Raw genomic sequence first — 13,777 nt, 5'->3', positions numbered from 1 at the left:
GTGCCTCCACTAAGCAGCCCACCTCTGCCCCTGACCAGTCGATGGGCTCCAGCTCCATCCTCACATTCCATTCCTTGCCCCCGCCAGTGGCCAGCAGACCTTGAGTTCTGTATGGCTTTTCAGCAACTCCCGGGAGACAGAAAGTAAGGCTGCCGAGAATGTTCATTTGCATCAAGCATGGAGGTAAGGGGCAGGCCAAAACCAGAGAGCTTCAGGACCATTGGAAGAGGCTACAAAGTGCTTGCCCAGGCACGGGAGCCTCTGCCAGCCTTGGCTACCTTCTGTAGGTTAGAGGAGGGCAGCCAGATCTTGCTCCTGTCCTGTACTCACGAGGTCACATCACATGGCTGGCAAGGGGACTTGAGAACAGGCAGGGCTGTGGCCTCTCGGCTCTGGTCCGTCCCCCCTTCCCCGCCCCTCGCCAGTTCCCCCTCCCCGACTCACAAATGCTCCCAAGGGAGGGCTCAGATGCCTCAGCTGCCCCTGTGTCTTCCAGATAACCAGCAATTTCTGGCCAACACCAACTGCTCAGTCTTGCTACTGTTGCATTATGTTCGAAAAAAAGTGGGGCTGCATGATTCAGGTGAGGAGCCAGCCCCTGGGGCTGGGCACAGGAGCCAACCTGACCAGGTCCACCCTCAACCCGATCCTGGGCCACAGAGGGAGTGCCCCCTGGCCCCGTGACCTCTGCTCCTTACTATTCTCTCTGAATCTCCCTCTGCTTTGCCCACAGAACTCATTGACCTTTGTGATGAGGCTGGGACTCTGAAGCTACTGTTTCTGGTGAAGTTTCCTGGGGAATCAGCCACCAAATTCCTCCAAGTCAGAAACATCTACTACATTTGCAAGGTGGAACGTGGACCACCAGGTAGAAACTTGGTAGTGCCCCCCCCAATAAAGTTCCCCTCCCCCCAGGGTACCATCTTCCCGGGGACTATCCCCCCAGGGGCCTAATATGGGACATTGCCTCAGAGCAAAATGAGTCCAGGCCTGGGAGTAGGAGGACAGAGGTCCAAATCTGATCTCTGCCACTTTCAAGCTGCGTGACCTTGGGCAAGTCTTGCCACCTCTCTGGCCTCTTTTCTTCCTTTGTAAGATGAAGCATTCAGACTAGATGAGCTCTGAGCTCCCTTCTAGCTCTAAACTCAGGGTGCTCTGATGCCGAATGGCCCTCAAGAGAGGGTAGGTTCCTCCCTCCTCCCACTCCAGCCTCCCTCTCGAGGAGAGGATACAAAAGGAAGCCTCAGGACCAAGAGAAAAAATAAAGGGGGGGGCAGCTAGGTGGCGCAGTGGATAGAGCACAGGCCCTGGAGTCAGGAGGACCTGAGTTCAAATCCGGCCTCAGACACTTAACACTTACTAGCTGTGTGACCCTGGGCAAGTCGCTTAACCCCAATTGCCTCACTAAAAAAAAAAAACAAAAAACAAACAAACAAAAAATAAAGGGGGGGTGTCTCCAGTTGGGGTCCGAAAGTGTAAGAGTTTGTCCGGGGTAGGGCTTCCAACTGGGGGTAGCTCAAAGCTCTGTTTGCAGGGACTCGAAATGAAAATGCCTACAGGGCTTTTGTGCCCCTACTGAAGGAGCCAGAGCAAGAGTTATTGGGTATGGAGCATGATGGGGCAAGGTGGGAAGACACGTGAAGATAATCTGGAAAAAGGGGAGAGAGAGGGTACTGAGGACAAGATGGGGGAGGGGTGGACAAGAGGCCCTAGAAGAGGACTAGGACCAAACCCTCTGGGGGGGGGGGCTTTAGATACAAATGCTCTAAAAGGCTTGAAAAGTCCCCAATCCTTTCCTAAGTTCCTGCTGCCCTATGCAGTGCCCTGTGCCAAGATCCCAGGGACTTAGCTCCTGCCCTCAAGAAGCTTAGTGAGGGGAGGGAGGTCACGTACTCAGGTCACTCATCCAAATTCAGCTGTGTTAAGTGCATTGAAGGCCAAAGCGAGGGACTGGGAGAGGGAGGAATGGATTGAAGGGAGTTGATGGACCAAATCAGCTATTTGTCTATGTGTGTGGTGTATGTGCTATGTCCCCTGCAGCCCAGCTCCCTGACCTTTGTCTCTTAACCACTATGCCCTTGATTCCCTGTTCCCACAGCTATGGGCAAGGCTTCTGCTGGCTGCCGGCTGATGGCTCCCTCCCTAGCCTAGGCTGGGGCCAGGATCGTGCCACACAGGCCTCTGCCCCTGTTCCTCACCAGTAGTTAGAGAAAGCCAGGGTTCAGGTGTGTCCTCACCAGTTTGGGTTGGCATTGCTGTCCATTCTAGGCCAAGGCAAAGAAGCCCCAATGATGGAGGAGCACAGGCTAGGATAGCTGGGGTCTCAGTGAGCCTTAGTGGCGGTAAGGAAGATAGGGCATTTCCTCATTGACCAGAGGACTCAAGTTTCATTTCCCGGGCTCAGATGCCCTTAAATCACAGTGTGACTATCTGGAAAAGAGTCGAATAAAGATGCTCCGTGGCCAGGACGCTAAGAAAATCACTCCGATAGACTCTTACATGAACATTCCGGTGAGACTTGTTGGCCCTGCCTACTCACAATCCTATCTGCATTCTTAGCCCCACCCCCAGCCCTGCCCCTTGCCCTGCTGTCCACTGCTGCCTGGCCTTTTGGGCGGTGCCTCATTTCCAAACGGATCCGGTCCCATGGCCACTTTCTCAAATTGCCAGCATCCCCTCCACCTAGAGCCACTAACTGCTCCCCACTCCCCATCTAGTCCAAAACTACAGGACGAGTGGGAACACCAGGGACAGTGGAAGAAGAGGCAGCCACTCGAAGAGGGGTTTCTACACTTCCCAAGACTAAACCTGAAACCACCGGCAAGAAAGACAAACATCGCTAAGTTAGTCAATAAAGGGTGGAGTAGCAGTAGCGCTACCTGAGCAGCTTTCCTTGCTGGCTCAGTGCTGGCTGGGGACATGCGTGACAGGGGAACATGGCCTGGGGGCTTGTGGTGGGCTGTAGGCTCCAGAAAGTGTCTGATGCAGGGGAGGGGGGAGTTAGGAATAACTACAGAATGCTCCACAAAAGGTGCCTGAGTGTCCTGCTCTCTTGAGCCCTGGGTGAGACCGCATTTCCAGCAGGTCTGGAGGTAGTTCTGGGAGTCACCCTTTAAGAAGGGTCAGTGGCAATCAACATCCAGAAAGGGGAGACCAGGATGCTCAAGGAACCGACCATCACATCCTTGGGAAGGGTCAGCTGAAAGACCCTGGCACATGTAGCCTTGAGGTTGACAAGGGACAAAATCCCAGGGGCAGAATTCAATGTTTGAAGAGAGCTGGGGCCAATGGTGGCTCTTTTGGACTCCAAATGAGAAAGTGTCCTAACATGAATCAAGAGTCAGCCAACAGTGGGATGGGCTGCTTTGGGAGCTGATGACTTCTGTGTCCTGGGAAGCCTTCCGGATGGAATTCCTGCATCAGGTTGGACTTCTAAGGTTCTTTCCAACTCCTGCCGGTGGCGTTACCCTCTGGCCTGGGGGAGGGGCAGAGTGGAGATATAGGAGAAGAGGGCTAGCCTCCGTGAGTATAAGAAGACCGATTGTGAAGGGGAGGTAGCAGGAATCTGCCCGAGGCCCTGTCACATACTCTGGTCACACTTGTCTCCCCCAGCACCACCGCTGGCCACAAAGGCCCATTTTCCCTCTCCTGGACACACTTTGCAGCCCTTCCATCCCAGGTCTCCCAGGAGGACAGCAGAAACCAGGGCCAGTTCTAGGTATTTCTTTATGCTTCTATTTATTTATTTATTTATGTTTCCATTTATTTAATTTAATCATTTGACACACTTTCTCACTTGGATCTAGTACAAACATACATTGACACAATCTGGGCAGGACCCAGGACACGATGGGAACCCACAGCAGGGAGGGGCAGGGGACTGTGCTGAGGGAGCTGGGGGAGGAGCTGGCCAAGGCTCTGAGGAGGGAGGGCTCTAGACGCCCACCCAAGTCATCCCCTAGCCCTGTCGGTGTTGGTGGTGGTGGTGTCATTGGTGGTGGTGGTGGTGGTGGTGGTGTTGGCGGCGGCGGTGGGAGCAGGAGCAGGAGCAGGAGCAGGAGCAGGAGCAGCAGCAACAACAGCAGCAGCAGCAGCAGCAGCAGCAGCAGCAGCAGCGGCAGCAGTGGCAGCAGCAGCGCCGGCAGCACTGAACCCAGTGCACAGGCAGGAGCTCCCAGGACTGAAGTCTGGCCCTGGATCCAGGGTACTTCAGCTCCTCCCTTCTCCAAACAAATGGGGGATCCTTCCCTAAGCCACCGCAGGTCCCCCCCTCCCCCCAGCCCCCATGGCCTTCCTGGGATTGGCCTCTCCCTGGGGAAACCAGGCTGGCCTATCTTTCCGCAGTTCCTTTCCCCCTTTCCCCTGGGACTTGCCAGGGATTGACTCTCCTTCCCTAGCATCTGGATGTGTCTGTCTGTCTGTTTCGTCTGTCTGCCCTCTGTAGTGTTTGCCTTGTGTCACGATTATAAAGCCTTCACAAAGAAAAGCAATCCCCCGCCCCCCCATCCCTAGCACCTTGCCTCTCTGTTAAAATCTCTATACTTGTGTTTATATATCGTAAAAAGTTTATAAAAAGCTTTTAGGTAATCTGCAGCTTTCCAAAGGGTTGCCTTGGCCTGGTGGCTGCTCCAGGGCTCAGGCTTGGGCCCTCCTCTGTCCCTGCCCCCACCCACCCCCAGTTTGGGGGTCACTGCATAAAAAAAAACCCAGGCCTTGACTGGCTGAGGCCTAGCAGGCTCAACTGAGCGAGTGAGGGAGCAAGCGAACAAGGGAAGGAGGGAACGAGTTTAGTCCAGCTTAGCTTAGCTCAGCCCACCCGGCCCGGCCCGGCCCGGTCTTCCTGGATAAAGCTCTCTACAAAAGGTCCTGCTCCCAAAGGCAGGGGTAAGGCCACTAGCGGCTTCACATTCCCAGGAGCACTGCCTTCCCTGGCAGCAGCCCCAAAGCCTTTGGGGGAGTGTGTGTGTATATGCGTGGTGAGTGTGTGTGTGGCAGCGCCCAGGGACGCTCTTATGAGGGGCAGGGGAAGGGAACAGAGGCAGAGGGGGGCTCCTGGGAGGGGGGAAGGGGGGGCCTTAGCCCCTGTTGGCACAGTGAGAATAACCCCCTCCCTCCCACCCCTCAGATAGCCCCTTAAAAGCAGATGGACATCTATAAGTCCCCCATGCCTGGACCTGAGGGGTCTGGTCCCCGGGGGAGGGACCAAGGGTAGGAAGGAAAAGGGACATTCTCGGCTCCTTCTTGGGGGTGGGGGCAGGGGAAGGAGCTCCCAGCTATGGTCCACGGACCTGTTGGAGGAAGGACAGAGACAGACAGACAGACAGACAGACAGACAGAGATAGAGAGAGGGGTGAGAAGGAGAGCCAAACAGGGCCCTGTGGACTATATGGAGAAGTATCGCAGCCCGGTGAGAGGAAGGAAGACAGGAAATCCCTTTCTACTCCCAGGGGCTCACCTTCCTCTCCCCGGGGTCCCCCGCCCTGCCAGCTGCTCTGTTCTCCTACCTGGTCAGACTTAGCTGGGGACCCAGGAGTGGGCAGAGGGCTGTGAGTTGTTAGGATAACTAGGGGCTCCCGAACCAGGCTCAAAGTTGAAATCCAAGCCTTCGCCCCCATCCACTAGGTCGCTGATGATATGATCCATATCACACTCCAGGTTCTCTATGTACACATCTAGGTCCAGGTCCTGGGGCATTTGGTCTTGGTCTGTAGCTTCATCGGAGAGAGGGGGCACAGCAGGCTCTGGGGCCTTAGGGGCTGGAGTGCTTTCCATGCCCACAGGTGGGGCCATCAGGGCGAGGGCCGGAGGCAGAGGGCCGGGGCCTTGGCTTTCCAAGGGCTTAGGGCCCAGGCTGACTCCTGGGGCCAGTGGGCTGGAAGCAGGCAGCCCCCCAGGCAGAAGGAGGGTTGAGGGTTGGGGCAGGATGGGGTCCACTTGGGTCATAAGGATATCGGTGGAGGGGGGGGAGTCAGAGGTGAGCAGGGCCTCCAGAGTCTGGGAGCTGGAGAAGCGCCCTTCCCCAGGGGGCAGAGCCCCCTCCGAAGGGCCAAACAGGGGGCCGGTAAAGGCAGCTGGGGGGCCCGAGAAGCCCGAGGCAGCACCCTGGGGCAAAAGGGGCCTTGGGGTGGTGAGATTGAGCCCATCCAGTAGCTCAAGCTCCTCATTGACTGTTGGAGGAACATTGCCTGGATAAGTGAGGGAGGCCAGCACCTCCTCCTCAGCCACCCCCCCTTCAGGCTCTGGTCCCAGCCCTGTCCCCATGGGGGACAGTCGGGCACTAGCCATGCTGGCATTGGAGCTGCTGCGTGGGCGGAAGGCCGTCCACACCTCCGAGTCATCGGGGCTTCGTGGACTAGGGCTACCTGGCCATTTTGGGTAGAAGCTCCCTGGGCTTGTGGGCGCGGGGCCCTCGGCCCCCTCAGGTAATGCTGCCGTCTTCTTCTTGGAGGCCTTGACCCGGCCGCGAGTCAGCTTGCTGCTGTTGTCCATGGAGGCTGCCCTCCGGCGTGGGGCCTTCCCACTCCTGCCGCCCTCCGGGTTCAACATCCACCAAGAGCTCTTGCCTGTGGCCTCGTTATGGACCTTGATGAACTTGCTATGCAGGGAGAGGTTGTGTCGGATAGAATTCTGTAGGGGCACAGAAAGGAGGGGGGTGGTGGTCAGGAATGAGGTGGCCCTTGAGATAACTGGCCGGGTCCCAGCTCTACGGGCTGGGCTGACTAAGATGTGATGGGATCCCTGGGGAGGGAAGGGAGCTTCCCCTAAGAACCTCTCTTCCCTAGGGATCCCATCATATCTCAGCCAGCACAGAATGTTCTCATACCTGGCTCCTGGAAGCTCAAAGTGCTGCACTCTCTGACCCTAATTGCACTTTCCACCCTTGGGGGGCTGACTACATTGGGGGAGGGGTGCTACAGCACAGTAAAGAGGTACGCTCACTTGCTGGCCCAGCAGACCACTCCATGGGCCCATTGCCCTCGTGCAGGTTTGAGGTGGCTTTCTGGGGCAGGAGCATAACAAGGCTGCTGAAGTGGGAAGAGCCCACCGGGGCATCGGGAGGCCGGGTGTCAGTCCCACCTGGGACACTGGCTAATGGCCCTGGGCACACAGAGCTCTGCTTCCCCAGAGCCAGTGTCCTCAGATCGGGAGAACATCCCAGTAGTGTAAGCCCAAGGCCCTAGGAACATAAGGGGTGCGTGTTCCCATCACATACGTTCTCCTCCGGATGCTAGAGCAGATGGCAGCAAGCCATGGCTTGTTGCACTTGGAGAAGAATGAACATTCCAAACCTAAGCGAACCAAACAGCTGCTATTTACTAGCTAAGCAGCTTTGAGCTAGCCCCTCCTTCATTTTGGACCCCGGGCTCCTCATTCATAGAATGGGGGAAGGGGGCTAGCTACCAAAGTCTCATCCAGTTCAGAATTGTCTCCAATAACCCAAAGAGTGACAGAAAGGCAGATGGTGGCTGCACACCCAGAGGAGCACCATCTGGCTGAGGCACGATTGGAAAAGGAGGCCTAGAAGTTCGAGGCAACAACTGGCAAAGAGTCAGCAGGATCCATGCAATGACCCTGCTTGGGGAGTCAGGAGCCCTGGGCTTCTGTCCCAGGTCTGCTACTTTATTAGCTGGCTGATCCTAGCTGTCACTTCCTCTCTCTTAAGGAGATGAATATGCTCAATCTATGGCCCCCAGGTTGGAAGAATTGTTGTTAAGGTGAATGTGTCCATGTCAACTGCTTTGCCAGCTAGTAGTCATCTGCTAGCTGTGAGTGTGAGTGTGCGTGATTAGCATCACTTTTATTAAAGAAATGAAGGAAGGGTCAGCTAGATGGTGCAGTGGATAGAGCACCGGCCCTGGATTCAGAAGTACCTGAGTTCAAATCTGACCTCAGACACTTAACACTTACTAGCTGTGTGACCCTGGGCAAGTCACTTAACCCCAATTGCCCCACCAAAAAAAAAAAAAAAAGAAATGAAGGAAGGAATGAACTTTGAAAAGAAGAAGAAGAAGAGAGAGGCAGTACGGAGGAGTGGATACAAAATTTGTCCTGGAAACCTGGGTTCAAGCCCTGCACATCCCATCTTACGTGACCCTGGGTAAATCACTTCATCTGTGATTGTCCCAGGCAACTCTGAGACAAATTTACAGATGAATGGTTGACTTGAATTAGTGGAGGGAATTTCTATACTAGGAGAGGAGGGGGAGGAAAAGCTGGGAATTGAGAGCCATGGTGGGCCAGGGCCTTAATCTACAACAGCAGCAGCAGCAGCATTGATAAGATTTCTAGAGTACCTACTATGTGTCAGGCATTGTGCTAGGTGTTTTACAAATTTTATAGCAAATGATCATCACAATAGCCCTGTGAGGTAGGTGCTACCAGTATCCCCATTTTATAGATGAGGAAACTGAGGCAAACAGAGGTGAAGTGACTTACTTGCCCAGGGTCACACAGCTAGGACGTGTCTGGGGTCACATTTGAACTTAGGTCTTCCTGACTCCAGGCCCAGGGCCCCATTTATCATGGCACTACCAAGTGCATATTGGAATCACCAAAGCCCTGTTGAAGACCTACCTTCCCTGGCTTCCAAGATGCCCTAATCTCCCCCCCCCCTTCCACATGCCCCTCAGGCTGGCTGGGCCAGGCTCCATGGCCATCCCAGCCTTCCCCCACTTTCAGTCATGTCGGTCTACTGTTTCTAAAACTCTGCCTTCTCTCCACTTCACACCCCAAGGCTCACCTTCTCCTTCAATACCTTCCCTGTGTGTATGTACTCTAGGGAAGTGACTGCTCTGAGCTCCAAGCCAGCCTTTTAGACTGTCTGGCCCACACAATTGGGTACTTCATTAGAGCCTGCTAGAGCTTTCCCCTCTAAGGTCACCCTCCACCTCCCCTGTGGGGATCTGGCATGAATGTACTTGGTTCTTTTCATCATGTTTGTCTCCTCCATTTGAATTGAAGGCAGAGTTTGATTTGGCCTTTGGGGAGCCTCAGTTCTTAGCTCAGCGACTGGTACACAGGACGCCCCTAATAAATGTTTGCTGATTGATGAGTTTCAGGCTTTTGTCCCCAACTAGACCAGAAGCCTCCTGAGGCTGAGCCCTTCTCTTAATTCATACCCCCCCCCCATGTCTATCTCACAGCACATCAAAGGACACATGGGAGACACTTGGTACATCTTGGCAATGACCGTGGGCTTCCCCTCAGGGGCCCATCAGTTCCCAGCTCTTTCAGTGCGGACACCAAGGATTGGCAGACACTTTCCATGGCCCCTCCCCCAAATCACTTTCATGCTGGTCATCTGGTCAGTACTCTCATTTGGCAGATGGGAAAAGTGAGGCAAGCCAGAGAGGGGAAGGAACTTGCTTAGTTCCCAGCTCACAGGCTGAAGTGGCAGTGCCGGCTTGAGCTGAGAGGCCATGAGGCCAACACAGTGAACAAGTGAGCAGCTCACAAACCCTTCCTAGAATCCTGGACTTCTCCCACAAGGCTTGAACTCTCCCCATCCCCACCCCCCAACTAGGCCACGAGTCACAAACCTCTCAGTGGTTCACTTTACTCATTTGTAAAAATCAGAGGAGGTGTGGAGAAGCTAAGGGGTCCCATTTCTACAGCCTCTTCCTCGTAACAATCCTTCCAGGTACAGGTGGTTACAGGTACATTGGCTCGATTTTACAGATAAGGAAACTGAGGCTCAAAGACCCTTTCCTAAGCTCGCTCGCTCTCTCGCTCTCTCTCTCTCTCTCTCTCTCTCTCTCTCCTGGAGAGGAAAGAAGTGTCAGAGCTGGGGCTCCTGCACCCTAGGCTCTAAAATTCTGTTGCCCCAGGACCTAGAGACTCAGATTGTGGGGGCTGGGCTCTGTGGAAGAGCCCGATTTCTCTAGCCTTCAGCCTGGCTCATGACTGCTTCACTGATGAGAGGCTTTTTATTTTTCCCATGTTCCTTTTGGGGACACTAGGGTGAGGGCACCACTGCTGCCATGGCCACCCTGATACTGACTGACGTCATCTGAGAGAGCCCCCCCCCCCACCTTCTCAGCCAGGCTGGGCTCTTAGCAACGCACGCCACAAAGCTGAAGATTCTGGATGGGAGCGCAACGAGTTCAGGCCCAATGGCTGGCCCCTTGCTCTCTCCAGCCCCTTGGGCACATTCTTTTTCTCCCCTGTACCTCTCACAAGACCCAGCTTCTTTAGGAAGCTGTGGCCTGACCTTTTGGCTGGAGAGATCAACTGAATAGCCCTTAGAAACGCACCTCTCCTCCAATGGGGGTGCAGACAGCCTAATCATCAGGCCCCTAAATCCTACAGGATGTTATTAGACCCTACTGGGGTCCAAATAGGGGGATCTAGTGGTGGGACTGCTCAACCTGGAATCAGGAAGACCTAGGTTCAAATCCTGCCTCTGACACTTAGCTGTGCGATGACGGGCAAATCGTTTCCCCTAAGGCTAAGGCTAAGTCCTTAGCTTTCTCATCCGTCAAAGAGAGGCAACACCCCTAGTGCCTACACGTCACAGAACTGCTGTGATGTTTACATGAGATCATGTTGGTAAGGAGCTCAAGAAATGTCAGTTATCCTTATTACCAAACTGGGTGGCAGTGAAAATTTGGACTTCAGCCAAATAAGTCAGTTCAAGCAAGACCCGACCAGTACCCCCCCCCCAACCCCCAGATCTGTGGCCCCAGGCTCAGCCTTCCCATTGCAAGTGGGATGACAGGGCCATCTTGGGCTTGGAGAAAGAAGAGAAGCCCTCCAACCCTGAGCAGTCAGCAACCAGTGGCCCTTCCTCAGCCTTCGAGCCAGCTCTGTTTTCAGGGGGCAGAGTAGGCTACCTGGGGGGCTGCACCTTGGTTTGGCAAGTCCAGCCTTTCGGTCTATCAATCTGATCAGAGCCTTGCACAGAGTAGGCTTTCAACCCCTAGGGACAGTCTGGACCTGAGTCTACCTCCTGTGCCCAGGGGCTGGTGATTACTCTGCCCTTTGTGCCAGCTGCAGGTGCAGGCTGCCACAGCTGGTTGGGAAGGGGGGTATCCAGTAAACGGCTGCGGTGGTGTCGGTGGCAGCGTCAGCAGCCGGAACCTTGGAGAAGTCCCCCCCCCCCCAGCTCCGTAAGCCTCCGGAGTCTCAGTTTCCAGGCCATCTCTAGGGAGGTGTCCCCCCCTTAGGAGGGGGCATCCTGCCGCTCAAGCCCTTCCCCCCCATTATTCCGTAATGATGCTAGGCTTCCTCCCAGGATCTCTGCCTCAACATAACATCCTAGAATTTGAGACCTAAAAGGGCCCTTCTCCATCACTGAATGGACGGGTGGCGACCCCTCCATTGCTGTGCCGAGGCCAGTTCGGGCAAAGGCCCCGCCGCTCGGCAGCCCTGGGCACAACAGGTGGTGCCCGCAGTGCCGCCTCCCCAGGGGCTGCTCTTGGCCCCGGAGGGGCTGCAATCATTGCCTGCCTGGCCTTGCCCCCTCCAGGCCCTGCCTCTGCGAAGCCCCCAGACAGATTCCCTCCTTTTCCACCTCCCCCATCTAGCCCCCCCCCCCCGGGCCCCCTCCTCACCAGGGCCAAAAGAGCTCTGCAACAGCACGTCCCCACCGAGGCAGCGGCAGCGGCGGCAGCGGCAGAAGGAGGGCAGGGCAGGGCAGGGGAGGGGAGGGGACGGCAGGGGAGGGCAGCGCAGGGCAGCCGTCGCCCCCGTCCGCCTGGGTCTTCCCGCCTGCCTGGGGCTGCGAGGCTGGGGAGGGGATGTCAGGGAGCCCTCCCCGTCGGTGCGGTGCGGCACGGGGGCCAGGACTGGGCTGCGGCACACAGCTGGCGGGGGGGGGGGGGAGGAGAGAAGGGGAGGGGAGGAGAAAAGAGGAGGGGAGGGAGGGGAGAGGAGAGGAGAGAGGGGAGAGGAGGAGAGGGGAGGGGAGAGGAGAGGAGAGGAGAGGAGAGGAGAGGAGAGGAGAGGAGAGGAGAGGAGAGGAGAGGAGAGGAGAGGAGAGGAGAGGAGAGGAGAGGAGAGGAGAGGAGAGGAGAGGAGAGGAGGGGAGAGGAGGGGAGAGGAGAGGAGAGGAGAGGAGAGGAGGGGAGGGGAGGGGAGGGGAGAGGAGAGGAGGGGAGAGGAGATGAGGGGAGAGGAGAGGAGGGGAGGGGAGGGGAGAGGAGGGGAGGGGAGAGGAGAGGAGAGGAGGGGAGGGGAGAGGAGAGGAGAGGAGGGGAGGGGAGGGGAGAGGAGATGAGGGGAGAGGAGGGGAGAGGAGGGGAGGGGAGGGGAGAGGAGGGGAGAGGAGGGGAGAGGAGGGGAGAGGAGATGAGGGGAGAGGAGAGGAGAGGAGGGGAGGGGAGGGGAGAGGAGAGGAGAGGAGGGGAGAGGAGATGAGGGGAGAGGAGAGGAGAGGAGGGGAGGGGAGGGGAGAGGAGGGGGGACGCGGTACCTTCCATCCGGCGGAGCTGTTGCTGTCGCCCTTGTCCTTGAAGTAAGGCACGGAGCGGACCATCCACTCGTAGATCTGGGCCAGTGTCAGCCGCTTCTCGGGGGCGCTCTCGATGGCCTGGCTAATGAGCTCGGCGTAAGACTGGTTCCCCCAGGCGTTCCGGCGGGAGCCACCCTTGCGGGGCCCCGTGGCGGCGGCGGCAGCGGCGACGGCGGCGGCGGCGGCGGCCCCGACGGGGGCCCCTAGGCGGCCGGCGGCTCCGGGCCCCCCCCCAGCTTCGGGCAGCGGCGGCCGCGGCGGTGGCGGCGGCGGCAGCAGCAGCAGCGGCGGCAGCGGCGGCCCCGGTTCAGGCTGCCCCTCGGGTCCCAGAGTCGCGGGTTCGGGCCGGGGAAGGGGCCATGTGCACGAGCGGGGCCGGCTCTGGGGCTCGAAATCGGGGTCGACGTCCAGCGCGCGCGCCGCCCCCGGCCCGGGCTCCCCATCCCGCTGGCCGCCGGACTCCATGCGTGGTGGGGCTGGCCTCGCTCGGGGGGCTCAGCACTCCGGGGGGCCGGCCAGGGGGGCGGCGGCAGGGGCGAGGGGGGCCCGGGGCTCCCGGCCCATCCCTCCTCCTCCTCCTCCTCCCGCTCTCGCTCCGGCTCCCGCTCCCGCTCCGGCTCCCGCTCCCGCTCCGGCTCCCGCTCCCGCTCCTGCTCCTCCTCTTCCTCCCCCCGGCAGATCGCTGGCCCCGGCCGGCTGGCCGGCTGGCCGGCCACGAGGGGGGCGCCTGCCCCGGCTGCCCCGGCTGCCCCGGCTGCCCCTGCTGCCCCTGCTGCTGCTGCTGCTGCTGCGGTGGTGGCGGCGGCGGCGGCGGCGCCCCGGGGGCTCCTCCCCAGACGTGCCTGCAAAGCGGCTAGTCCCTGGAGCCTGCCCGGGCCCGGGCCACTCTCAGCCAGCCTCCCTTCCCACTGCTGCCGCCGCCGCCGCCGCCTCCTCCTCCCCGGGGCACCGAGTCACGCATGGCATGGCTCTTCTTACCCCCTCCCCCGGCCGGCCCCCACTCGCCCCTCCCCCCGCCCGCCCGCGCCGGCCCCCGCCCGGCCCGGCCCGGCCCTCGGGGCCTCGGCCCCTCTGCCCGGGACCCGCGCCCTGATCACCCCGCGCCCCCCAGCCCGCCTTCCCCTTTTGTTTTGATCCCACAAGCAGCACCCCCAGCCTGACGTCTCTGTTTACCACTCGCCCGAAGGGCCCTTCGCGCATGCTCTCTCCGGGACTCCTCCCGGGTGCTGGTGGCAGTGTACTACAATTCCCAGCGTGCTCCAGGGCGGCTGCCCGGCCCGCCCCTCTGCGCCCCTCCCCTCCCGTCCTAGCCTAGCTGGGCCGGGC

The 13,777-nt window shown here is 58.4% G+C and overlaps 3 protein-coding genes across 3 annotated transcripts; 2 read left to right on the top strand and 1 right to left on the bottom strand.

The window, feature by feature from the left end:
• The first annotated feature begins 143 nt into the window (after nucleotides 1-143).
• CXHXorf65 (chromosome X CXorf65 homolog) lies at nucleotides 144-2,843 on the top strand. Its single transcript, XM_043973639.1, has 6 exons — nucleotides 144-183; nucleotides 497-583; nucleotides 734-868; nucleotides 1,535-1,603; nucleotides 2,405-2,520; nucleotides 2,718-2,843. Exons 1-6 carry the CDS (start codon nucleotides 159-161, stop codon nucleotides 2,841-2,843), a joined length of 558 nt encoding a protein of 185 aa, XP_043829574.1. The 5' UTR covers nucleotides 144-158.
• Nucleotides 2,844-3,715: 872 nt separating this feature from the next.
• Nucleotides 3,716-13,035, bottom strand: FOXO4 (forkhead box O4). Its single transcript, XM_043974478.1, has 3 exons — nucleotides 12,413-13,035; nucleotides 5,505-6,627; nucleotides 3,716-5,288 (listed from the first exon to the last, which is right to left on the bottom strand). The coding sequence occupies exons 1-2, from the start codon at nucleotides 12,914-12,916 to the stop codon at nucleotides 5,515-5,517; spliced, it is 1,617 nt and encodes a 538-aa protein (XP_043830413.1). The 5' UTR covers nucleotides 12,917-13,035; the 3' UTR covers nucleotides 3,716-5,288; nucleotides 5,505-5,514.
• Nucleotides 12,915-13,674, top strand: LOC122733519 (basic proline-rich protein-like). The gene has a single exon (XM_043973959.1). The coding sequence runs from the start codon at nucleotides 12,915-12,917 to the stop codon at nucleotides 13,542-13,544; it is 630 nt and encodes a 209-aa protein (XP_043829894.1). The 3' UTR covers nucleotides 13,545-13,674.
• Nucleotides 13,675-13,777: the final 103 nt, after the last annotated feature.

Source organism: Dromiciops gliroides, chromosome X, assembly GCF_019393635.1.
Source record: "Dromiciops gliroides isolate mDroGli1 chromosome X, mDroGli1.pri, whole genome shotgun sequence".
Lineage (NCBI taxonomy): Eukaryota > Metazoa > Chordata > Mammalia > Microbiotheria > Microbiotheriidae > Dromiciops > Dromiciops gliroides.
This window is presented reverse-complemented; position numbering and strand designations above follow the sequence as displayed.